A 12,030-nucleotide genomic window follows, 5' to 3' on the forward strand; every position below is an offset into this window, starting at 1 on the left:
ACGTGACTTAGCGACCCAACAATATTTCACTGTTTTATCCTTAAATGACCATTTCATTATCAGTTAGCTAGGGAAAAACACAATCTCAGACAACATACTGACACTGGTCTACTCTGGGGCCCTACTGGTGTTCAGAAACTACAGGCTATGAAACCCATGCAATGTTAGGCCATTTCCTTTTCCAGATGTGACCTCAGAGGGGAATGCATATCAGCAAAAAGAGCAAAATGGACAGCCCAAAAGGATCATAAATTTTTCTTAAAGTTCAAAGCACTTACCTCATGAAGCTTAGTAAAAGCAAAGACTGGAAAACAGAAGGTTCTCTAGGTCTTAGTCAGTAAGAAGAACGTAAAAAGCTGTTTAGAATGGCTGAAAAACCCTCTTCTGACTATAGTATACTATTTTATTTTAAAACTATAGTATACTATTTTAAAATTTGACTATTGCTCAAAAAGCTTATGCATTTACTTTCAGACACTCAAATAAGGGCATCAGCACTTTTCCAGGACCAGTTGATGGGATTTGAATTTTATTTCTAATTATTCTGCTACCAACTAAAGAGTACATTAACTCTGGTTTTTCAGAGCAGGGGTCTTGAACTTACCTATGAAGATGGAATTTTTAGTATGTTGTAAACATTATTATGCCAACCAATTTGAGAAATCTAGTAGTGAATTAATGCTAAATGAGGTCAACAGATTTCCTCCACCAACCATTAAAAGGTGCTAGTGTCAGATACTTCTTAAGCTTGATGGAATAAATGAAAAATGGCATGCTTAACATTTAAAATCTATTTTCTATAACCAAATGGGTCATTTGGTGATAGCAGTGGTAGGAAAAAAAAAACTTTTTCAAAATTATTTCTTTGTAAAGGAGGTTTCTACATTAAGAAGCTTGAAACAGAACTTGGCATAGTGTGGGTGATCATACTCTAATTAGATTATTCAAAGTCATTGGCACTAATTTATACTCAAGAAGAATTATTAACTGGGGTGGTTTTTATTACATGATGTGCTTATTATGCCTTTTCACCATTTAAATCAATAAACAAAACAAAACATGGTTATGTATCTCTGGTTCTGATGACAGTGTCGGTACAGACATCAGGGCATAACTTTTCAACATTTTAATTATGTAGACCAGTTTCATGTATTTCTATTACTTGGATATTATTTTAGACAATGTTTATAAACTTGTTATGGAGGAGCTGCAAAATTTTCAGATTTTAATTTGAAATTTTAATAGGCCTACTTTAGTATCAGAAAATACAGATTCACCTTTGGGAAAATGTCTTTCTCTTAAATTATTATTAATGTATTTGTAAAAATAACTTCCCGCCCCTAAGGTCATCCATTCACAAGTGTAGAGATTTTTTTTCCTTTTTCTAAATAAACTGATCTCTCTTACTTACTATGCACATACATTGCTTATCATTCTCAACTACTTGTTACCTATATACATATATTAATAGCATATAGTTATTTGATATATACATTGTACATACACATATTCATTTTTGCAAAATGTTTGAAGACTTTTACTTTAAAAAAATTTAATGCCCAATGAAACTTGGATAAAAACCTAATAACATCTTATCTTACAAAAAGTTTGTATCAAATCAACTTTATTTTTGAACACTGTACAAAGATTTTTCCACTTTAAAAATCCATGAGGACCATCCAGTTACACACCAGCAGCAGAACCAAGGGTGGGTAGGCCAGGCTGTAAGCTGATGGTCTTTCTGAGCTGTGCTTCCACTGCCCTGTCTCTAGATACACTAACTCCAGGGCCATCTTCTTCTTGTTTTTTTTTTCCCCTTTATTTTTCCAAGGATGGCAAAGCATTCTTGAAGACTTGCTATTCTCATGACCAGAGACCTTTTATGTTTATGAAAAATCTGAAAATCAGAGAAAGCCCAAAAAATAACAATCATTTCAAACCAGAGACAATGAATTTTTTCCTTCATTTATTCAAAGTCACTGCAGGAAGTAAACACTAAAAGATTAAAAAATAAAACAAAAAAATTCACACTGCAGTATGTACAATTTCATGACATCACATGAAGAAATTAAATTTCTAATAAAAATGACAAATTATATTACTGAGCAGATTGCATCAAAATTGGTTGTGTAAACCCCAGAATTCATACCAGGAACGGTAGTGTGCCTGTATTCCAGAACCCTGGAAAACTCCTGGCACATGTTTCCAATGGGATTAAAAAATTCATGAAAGTAGTTGTGTGAACTCTTTAGTTTGAAAAGTGGTTGACTTGATTTAAAAAGTTTTAAGACCCTTGGATTCAAAGCATTCTTCCACAAAGCTGAAACCACAGAAGTCGCGTCCAGAAATGGAAATACTGTTATGTTGGGGTGAACATCTGATCTGACTTAAGACATTTTACCAAATGCACAGATGCACAGGGTCCCCCATGCACTTTTCATGCAGCAGGTAATCACAACTTAAATAAAAGGCTTATTCTATACATTTGTCCAGGCTTGCAACTGTATACATACATGCACAATTTTTAAACCTGTCCGATTATATTTACACTTGTACATGGAATATACAGAAACCAAAGAGATTAAAAGGCTTTTCTGTTGTATTAGAACAATACAAAATATGTATTTTTTCATTAAGGAAATCACTATTTACATCACCTTTAAAAACCAATTTTAACATCTTCATGTAACAAGTCAATATATATATATATACATATTATATATATATATATATATAAAATATATACTCTCACCAATTTACTCTTCTGTAAGATGCAGCAGAGAGCAAACAGGTAATGCTACCTTACTGATGTCAATGAGAACTGTAGTACCCTTTCACAAGTGACTTTGTTAAGAAGAAATTGTCTAGATATCTAAAATAGTCCTTGAAAATGTGTATATGTGCATCCTTGTATCTACATATGCATAAACGAAGTGCATTTAGGGATGTATGCCCTTTCTCACCACTCTTCTTTAAGATCGTACTAAACTCAAATTGGGGACACTTCTCTAGTATATCAGAACAGCCTTCTTCTTGGTCGGGTTTATCTATATACGACATATCTTCATTTCTTTGACTGCTGACAATAACCACCACCAAAAAACAGCCAACCAACCAAAGGAAGGAAACAAACAAACAAAAAATACAATGTTGGCCCTTGATCTTCTTTTTCCTGACCTAAATTTCACTTCCTTGTAAAAGCCCATTTTCCCCTAACCAAGGGGGAACAACAGCAGTTTTTCTAGCATACTTCTAAGGCTCCAGAACTTTCAGAAAAAAATGACTTGTTTTAAAAGCTTATACAGTGTAGACAGTAAGACTGTCAGAGAATAAAGATGGGATGCAGTTGAATATCTTCACTGGCCAGTGAAATTTTCATGACATGGCATAATATTCACTCCTATTATTTTTTAATATATTCAGTAACTATTTACAAATCATTCTGAGAAAAAAAATAATCATTTAGGGTTTTAGATCATATTAGGAAATAACACCCATTTTTAATATAAAAATCTTAGAAATAGCTTCAAGTAGAACAATTTCAAATAGATTTTCTTCTAATTAATAGTTGATTATGTAACAGTTTTTTGGTAGGTCAGTTGCTACCTGGGTTCACAATTAAAACCAAATCTATCTGGTGAATGAATTGTAGATGGTAAAAAATGAACTGAAAAACATGGATGTGTTTCAAGACAGAAACCCCATGTGGCTCAATAATATATTAAGTTCTTCCAAGAAAACATCAATGTTTACTTTTAATCACTATTTTAAAATAACAGATCAGATGGAGTGACTGTGTACAACTCTGCCATGGATATGTGCCCTTTATGTTTTTGTTTAAGCAATCTGAGTTTAGCGCCTTTCTTGGGTGTGAAACGTGTTTTCATCTTTGTCAGCACTGTTCTTAGGACAATGGTTTTCACAGAAGTTAAGGATGTATTCAGGAGGAGTTGCCAAACCATCCTGGAATCACCTGAGTTTGGTAAGTGGCCCTGTTATTCCATCCCTAAGGCTAATTAAGTAGATGTTACTCATTGGAACACACAAGTAATCACATATTTTTCCTGAGATGTTGAGCCAGATATGAAAGTTGTCCCCTCCACCCGATTTTTTTTTTTTTTTGTCATAAAAAGTATTCGGAACCCGATTTCCAAAGACATAACAGTAATAATATGAAGTACAATATTGCAAATTTTGAGTTGACGTGTGACTACATTGGGGAAAATATAGGCATCAAATAGTTTGTTTACAATCCTGTTTTTTGAGAAAAGTCGTAAGCAGTGGTTTCAATTTTCAAAATCCAAATGTCAGTGTGCAGAAGAAACCCCTAGGGAGTGTATTAAGATGCAGAAGGAAGACTCCCAGGTCCACTCAGCAGAGAATTCTTGTTTGGTAGATCAGAGATGCTGCCTGGGAATCTGCATTTTAAAGCAAGTGCTCTGGATGATGCTAATGCAGGTGGTCTGAGTCCAGCTTTAAGAAACCCTGGTCATCAGACTCACAGAGATGGTGAGAAGTGGCTTTTACAAGATATGGTGAAACTGTCCAAAGAAAAGCCATTTTGCTTGTTAAAAACAACTTATTTCAGTTATTTAGGAAACCACCTGAAGATAAATGTTAACTTTCTTAATTCTGTAAAAGGAGGAATATTAATTTAGTAAAGTAGTTAAAATACAAAAATGGAAATCTGCCTTTTTTAAAGATCTATCAAACTTCCACCAATTGTAATCAATTTTTACCAAGTAGTACAAGGTTTAAAGAGATACAGAATATTGAAAAGGAATGGGGAAGGGCAGACACATCGAGGAATCACAAAACCCCTTTCAAGAGTCAAAAATAATTTTTTTTTAGCAAAAGTGAAAAATGTAAGCATATATTTTTCTAATTTGTTTTGGAACTGAATGAGAAATGAAACAGCACTAGGTTTTTTAAATTCAATAATTACCCTTTAAAGAGTTATTATTTAATAATGTGGACTTTAAAAAATGTGTTATGTAGGTTGCTTCTGAAAAGCAAAATCAAGTACCCTAATAAAGGCAGCAATGCATTAATCTGCTGGATGGAGATTTGTATTTTAATTTATGCCTATTACCTGTGATTAAAAACAGAATTATCGCTCATGGGCTACTCACAGTTGTTGTCTGATGCATACAGAAGGTGTCAAACCAATGGCTAGTTCGGCAGCTTCCTCATGACATTTAACATGAAGCAAAAAGTAGTCTGCATATTTAAACATCACCATCAACCAATACTTTTCAAAACGAAAAAGTTTCAATTATACCATGCTTTTCTCAAATCATGCGCTTATTTATACAGATCTCAAGTTCATATTCGTTAGTTTTAAAAAGATCCAAAGGTGGATGGCAGGTCCATTTTATTCTGATTCCTTTTTTATTGTTAGCATGTTTCCCAGAAGTCCATAAACTTCTCCGTTTGCGCTGTGCGGGTGAGAAGCATTATTTCCCATATGGCTATTATAAGTGCTCCTTAAGTTAAAGAAAGAAGCTTTAGTTTCTACAGCAGGAAGTAACTCTTCTTTGATTGTAACCTGTGAGATACTTTCAGCAGATGAAGGCTCCCTCCAAATGTCCCTGTCCTGTGTTTCTCGACTGGTAACAGAGTTGCCTCCTTTCTGGAGCATGTAATAGAGTATTGGGTTGGTTTTGGTCAGTCTCGGAGAGTCTTTCTCATGCTCATTCTTGTCCACATCTGTGATAACCCACTTAATGGGTCCCTTCTCACTGGGCATGGGACACCCATTCACAAGCCCAGCTTCTGGTCTAGACCCTGTGCAGCCCAAGTGCTCCGGGAAAGGAGGACTCAGGGGGGCCTTTCCGACACCTGGGTATGGAAATGTCCTGTTGTCCATGCAACCGCCGGGCTGAGCGGCACCGTACATCAGTCCATTTAGAGAAGCAATGCTGAATTCAGGCTTGCTGTTGGTCGCATTGTTTCTGTGGCCTTTCTTCTTACTGTCAACCACAGAGTTACTCCTGTGCTGAGACAAATCTCTCACGCAGTTTTCTGAGAGGAGCAGCTGTTTCAGGACGTTGAAGCTTTTGCTCTCTCTGGTCCAATTCCTGGGTTCACTTTCGCTGGCCGAACCATGACTGGCAGGATGCTTAAACTCAAGATCACTTCTGCTAAGTTTCAGCTCTTGCTGGTTAAGCAAGGACCCATACAGCACCTCCGGAGCACTGTGACTGTTTGCAGCATCGACTATGTTATTTTTCATCTTTTTAAAGGGGTTTTCTAACGGCTCGGTGTAAAGCTTCCTTTTCTTAGGGACCATACAAAGGTTCTTCGATTCTACAAGTGTCAGTTCACTGTTTCTGTGACTGCTGTCCAGCTCATCAGCCAGGTGACCGTCTTGATTTTGTCTCAGCAATCGACTCAGCAGACCATTCTTTGAGAAAGAAAAATCCTGAGGTGAGCCGGGCTCTGGTTTCAAGTCCTCGGATGCTGGTAAGGCAGGGGCACTTCTCTGCATGGGAGGGGCCATCCCTAAGAAGGGGGTGCCCGGAGCCTCGTGGCTCAAGTGCATGCCCATGGCATGCGGATGTAAGTCATCGCAAGGCTCAGATTTTATTTTCACCATCAGTATTTGTTCACTTAAAGCTCTATCTGTATGTTCCTGAGTGCTCTCATCTCTTAAGGGCATCTTCTCTTTCTTTTCGGTCTTCCCTTTGTTGGGATTTCCCAGCAGTAACTGGAGGACGGTGCGCCTTTCAAGCAGATTTTCTATTTCAGACCCAGAGAGTCCCGGTTCAGGACCTATTGTGTGACTGCCGAATGCTTTCTTCTCTTCAGCTGCACTTGTTTTATTGGCTAGCAGAGGGCTGTTCAGTCTGTCAATCATACCTGGAGGTTTATCTGTGTTTACACTCAGCAGCTGCTTACTGGGTCTCTGCTCTTCCCCTGACATGGAAGACTGCATTCCACATTGCGCTAAATTTTGTAACAGTTTACTGGCACTGAAAGTGGCCGAGTTTTGTGCACCTTCATGTTGGATGGCTTTCTCCCCCTGTGATTCTTTGCTTTTTGTAAGGTCCATCAGGTGGTTTGAGGCGGTATTCGCTGGCTTTTCAGGCTGGGGGCCACAGGTATATGGTGGGGAATTCCATTTGATGACCACAGAGTGTTGGGAAAGGTTGATGGGAGAGTCGGCTTTGGTGGATGCAAGTAATGGTGGAGTGCTCACGGGAGTAGTCCTGTTGGCGCTGGGGCTTTCTATCACAGACGTGCGGGTGTAATTCTGTGTGCTGAACTTTGCCTCATCGCTGTGTGCTTCCTGAGGGCTGCTGTTTCTTTCCACGTTTTCTTCATTCTTATGGCCAAGCAGCAACTGAAGAAGGGTGACCTTCTGGTGCGGATTTAGCTTAGAATTCTTTGAGGTATCTTGATCTTCTTTGACGTCAACTTCGGGGACTTTTGGATCCCACGTGTTGAGCAAGGACTGAGTTAAGTTATCCAGAGAAACAGGCTGGTCGGGTTCGGGTTTTTCTATCCGGTGTTTGCAAGACAAGTCTATGGGGACACAGTTGGAGTAAGAACTTTCATCACCACTGCTCTCATCGGTAAAGCTGGGATTGTGATCTGAGTAGTCATCAATAGTTGTAGGGGTGCTGCCCTCCTCAAAAATGCTTCCTCTCTCACTGTGACTGTGTCCATTCATCGGCTTGGGTATGGTCTGACTTTTAAGAAGATGTAAAAGCAAACTGTTATTAGCAGCCTGTTTTATATTGTTTCTTTCCAGGGAGTTCTTATAGCCTGCATTTTTGGGGGAAGAAGGGACAATGCCCATTGGATTCTGAAATGCTGTACTTTTGCTAGCCATTACTTTGTTTGCTGATGTTCTTGCCTGACCATTAAGATGGCCTGACATGCCTTTGGAGAGCTGGAAACTGCCCATGTCCTTCTGGCCATTTTCTTGTAATCTGGCCATGGCAGCAAGCCTTTCGCTTGCTGCCTGATTTGCATTTTGTGTTTTTAAAGCATGTTCTCGAGAATACTGCTGTAAATGGGCTTCGCTGGAGAGAAGAAGTGCTAGTTGGCTACAAGCAACACTGGGTTTGGGTGAAGTGGCAGGACTAGCCCTTTTCTCCACCATGCTTGCAACAGCCTGTAATCTTGCAGCGCAAGACAAGGGTTCGCTCATGACCTTTGTTCCGCTCTGCCCAACGTGATGAGGTGACTCTATGAACCGATCTCTGATGAGGGTTTTTGTGACATCAGGAACACTGGTATCGGGCTTTTGATCTTTAGCTTTGCTTTTCTTCAACAGAGTTTTTAAGTGACTCGATGCAACCCCATAGCACCTTAAATCTTTCTCCACTTTTAAAGAATTATGACTCAGGGCGTATCCTTGCTCCTTAAGGCTCTGCCTAATTTGTTGTGACAGGGCAACAGTCTGCAGCCTAGAGCTGAACGACTGGAGCAGAGAGGCCAGTACCTTGCTGTCCTGTTTGCCTTTAGGCGCACTGTCAGCCATGCCAGCCAGCAGAGCCTCCTTCTTTACGTTTAAATTTACGATGGAATCAGACAGCCTCTTCCGCTTTGCTGCATTCCAGTCCTCAGAAGACTGCAAGAGTCTGGCTTTTTTGAGGTGCAGCATGCCAGATCCCTGATACGTGTGTGTGCTGAGAACTGGACCATTACGCTGACAGGTGGGAAACGCGCTACCAGAAATGTTAAAGTTCGGATCGTCTTCATTACGCCCGGCAGACGCTTTGTCGACGGCGGTACCTGACCCCTCTGCTGCCTGATGCATTAGTAATCCTTCTAGGTAAGTTAGAACAACAGAATCCTGGTGCACATCAGAGCCAAGCTCTTCTCCATGAGTCATGTTCAATAGAAGTGCTCACGAGGGCTTGGTTTCTATTCACTTTGAGGAATGGTTTTCTGCAGGGGTGGGGGGGAGAGATGTAACTTCAATAAGTGAGTGTTGGTTTATCACCTTCCATAGTAATTAGACAGAGGTATGCGGTTCCATTCTGACCAGGATTACTGCTGGCTGGCAATGATGAGACAAAAGGCAGGCAGACTGTGGTGGAGTCTGACCTCAGAGCTGGGAACTCCCAAACAAGAAACAGCAGAAATCCTCTAGATACAGAGCTGCCGTGGCAAGCAGACCGAATCCTCAGTGAATACACTGCTTTTCCTTCATCTTCTGTTCCCCAGTAAACGCATATATCAGTGTTCTAAAAAATAAAGAGAAAACAGTTAAGAAGATGAAGAATTAGAATTATGCTCTGATACTTGTAGGCAAAAAATACAGCACTTGTGTCTATGTGTGTATATATACATATATACAATATACATAATGTATGCATTGCAGAGCTGCCTTATTAGTTTATTGTCATTCCTATCAAATTGGAAATCTCTACTGGAAATCCTATGTATTAATCCATATTGTTAAAAAGATCTAATCAGTTAGAGAAAATACTTTAATGTTCTGTAACTGTCTTACAAGCCCACCAAGGTTTTGAATTTTCATAAACACCTTTCTGCAAAGTTGTATGAATGGTAAATCTTTTCTACAGCACCACAGCTCTATGAGGGGCTGGAATGAGCTTCCTTACATTACTAGGTGCTTTGTAAGGAACAAGAGAAGTACGAAAAAAGGAAAAGAGATCCTTGTGACATGAACTCATCAAATGAGTTAGATGTGGTGTTGAGCATCAAAAGAATTGATGCTTTTGAACTGTAGTGTTGGAGAAGACGCTTGAGAGTCCCTTGGACTGCAAGGAGATCCAACCAGTCCATCCTAAAGGAGATCAGTCCTGGGTGTTCGTTGGAAGGACTGATGTTGAAGCTGAAACTCCAATCCTTTGGACACCTGATGCAAAGAGCTGACTCATCTGAAAACACCCTGATGCTGGGAAAGACTGAATGGGGGAGGAGAAGGGGATGACAGAGGATGAGATGGCTGGATGGCATCACCGACTCGGTGGACATAGGTTTGGGTGGACTCTGGGAGTTGGTGATGGACAGGGAGGCCTGGCGTGCTGCGGTTCATGGGGTCACAAGGAGTCGGACACGACTGAGCAACTGAACTGAACTGAATTAGGGGACTTGCACCATTTTTAGCTTAGAAAATATGATTGTGTGCTCAGTCCTGTCTTACTCCTTGCAACCCCATGGACTGTATAAGCCTGCCTGGCTCTTCTGTCCATGTAACGTTCCTGGCCAGAATACGGGAGTGGGTTGTCATTTGCTACTCCAGGAGATCTTCCTGACCCAGGGATCAAATCCACATCTCCTGCATTGGTAAGTGGATTCTTTACCACTGAGCCACCTTGAAAGCCTTGTAACACATAAAAGACTATGTATATACACTAAGCTATCACTTTACCCCATAGAAAATTGGACAGGAAACAAATTTAGGATAGAATTGAAGAGGAATAATGGCTTCCAGAAAACTCTAAGTTAAAGTGGTTATTTTTCATTAATTTCTTTGAAAAGAAAATTCTGTAAACAGCACCGATTACATGAAGCAAGCAAGATAAAGAGCTTTTCATAGAAACCTGTATTTTCAACTTTCTAAGGTTAAAATAATTTGATTTAAAGCTAGTATTAACCCAGCATTTTCTTTTTGTGGAAAGGCAATCATTATTTCTGAATCTCCAACATATGGCTGGCCTGCTTGATTTTTATATACATGTTACTTAACGCTGCCACGTGATGTACTCTACCTGAGCACAGTCAATTACAAATAACTCAGTGTCAACACACATTTAAAAATTAGGTTTCTTTGGAGATTTACAAGCAATATATTTAGCAACTAGAATATTTCATAAAATGCTGTGATTCACTGCTTTGTCAGTGAATCTAATGGTTTATTTTTAACTTCCATAGCGATTTTATTAGAACTTGTATACACATCGTTTTCAAAATATTCAACACTCTCTTCATAAACAAAATAAGGAAGAAACTTGACTTGTAGGACAAATACTTCAGTGATTTGTGTGGGAAGGGAACAGAATTAGCCAAAACATTTGGTTTATGGAAGGTAAGAAGGACCAAATAAAGGGGGAGTAAAAGTACTGAGGGGCAGAAGAAAATAGGAAAAAACAAAAACAAATGAAGGACTCACAAATTTTGCAACTCTCGAAAGCTTTAGAAAGAAAAATGTAGTTTAGAAACTAACATATTAATACCTTCTTGAAGCATTAGGTTGGTAGGAATGACAGGCAAAATGAAGAAAGATTTCTTTAAGGGACACTGAAAATACATACATATTTATATATGTGAATGGGGGAAAATATAAAACCTACCCAGTGATAAATTACAGGCTGGATAAAGAACATCTGTTTCAACTTAGTTGCCATTTGTATAGGGTGATTCCATTAAATTCTTAGAAAAATATTTTCTGGTTTTAACAAAAAAATTAGTGTAACGCTATACCAAGAAATGACTTAATTTTGATTTTGGAACTGTAATTCTAAATCAAAATCAACTCTTTATAATTTTAACAAATTCATTTAACCTGCAGTATACCAAGAATAGTAGTCATCACCGTTTACTATCTGCGTCCAGTGAACATTTCATTACTATTTAAGTCAGTTTGTGAATAATTTACGGAATAGTAAAGAGACAATGGAAAACAACTTCACTAGAATTTTTCATGAGAATTTACACATAGCAAACCCAATTCTTAATTCTATATTTTCCTGGTTTTGAAGGACAACATATCTGAAATGGGAAAAGGCATTTTGGAACTGATAGCTTAACTACTGTCACGCATGAACATGTAAGTACTTTGTAAATATCGATTCTAGATTTCAAAAACATGTCTAAAAGGTTCTAGACTTCTTTTTGTATTTGTATTAATATAATTCAAAATGTGCTAACTTTGGAAACTTTGACAACTCAAAATTATACTGAGGACAGAAGGATAGAAATCTTCCTTGTTACAGAATTACAAAATATTTTTTGTTTTTAGATTTATTAATACCACTTATATCATTTCCAGGTCATTTATTTTCTTCCAGTTTCTTTTAATTACACACCGGCCTTGTGTACTTATCA

At 38.5% G+C, this 12,030-nt stretch overlaps 1 protein-coding gene across 1 annotated transcript in view; it reads right to left on the reverse strand.

The window, feature by feature from the left end:
- Nucleotides 1-1,607: 1,607 nt before the first annotated feature.
- The window catches only part of NRIP1 (nuclear receptor interacting protein 1), a 49,330-nt gene continuing 38,907 nt past the window's right edge, over nucleotides 1,608-12,030 (reverse strand). Inside the window, exon 2 of the mRNA XM_020907497.2 lies at nucleotides 1,608-9,200. Within this exon, the coding sequence (XP_020763156.2) occupies nucleotides 5,375-8,845 (3,471 nt within the window). The 5' untranslated portion in view covers nucleotides 8,846-9,200 and the 3' untranslated portion in view covers nucleotides 1,608-5,374. The remainder of the gene's footprint in view (nucleotides 9,201-12,030) is intronic.

Source organism: Odocoileus virginianus, chromosome 25 (assembly GCF_023699985.2).
Source record: "Odocoileus virginianus isolate 20LAN1187 ecotype Illinois chromosome 25, Ovbor_1.2, whole genome shotgun sequence".
In the NCBI taxonomy this organism is placed as follows: domain Eukaryota; kingdom Metazoa; phylum Chordata; class Mammalia; order Artiodactyla; family Cervidae; genus Odocoileus; species Odocoileus virginianus.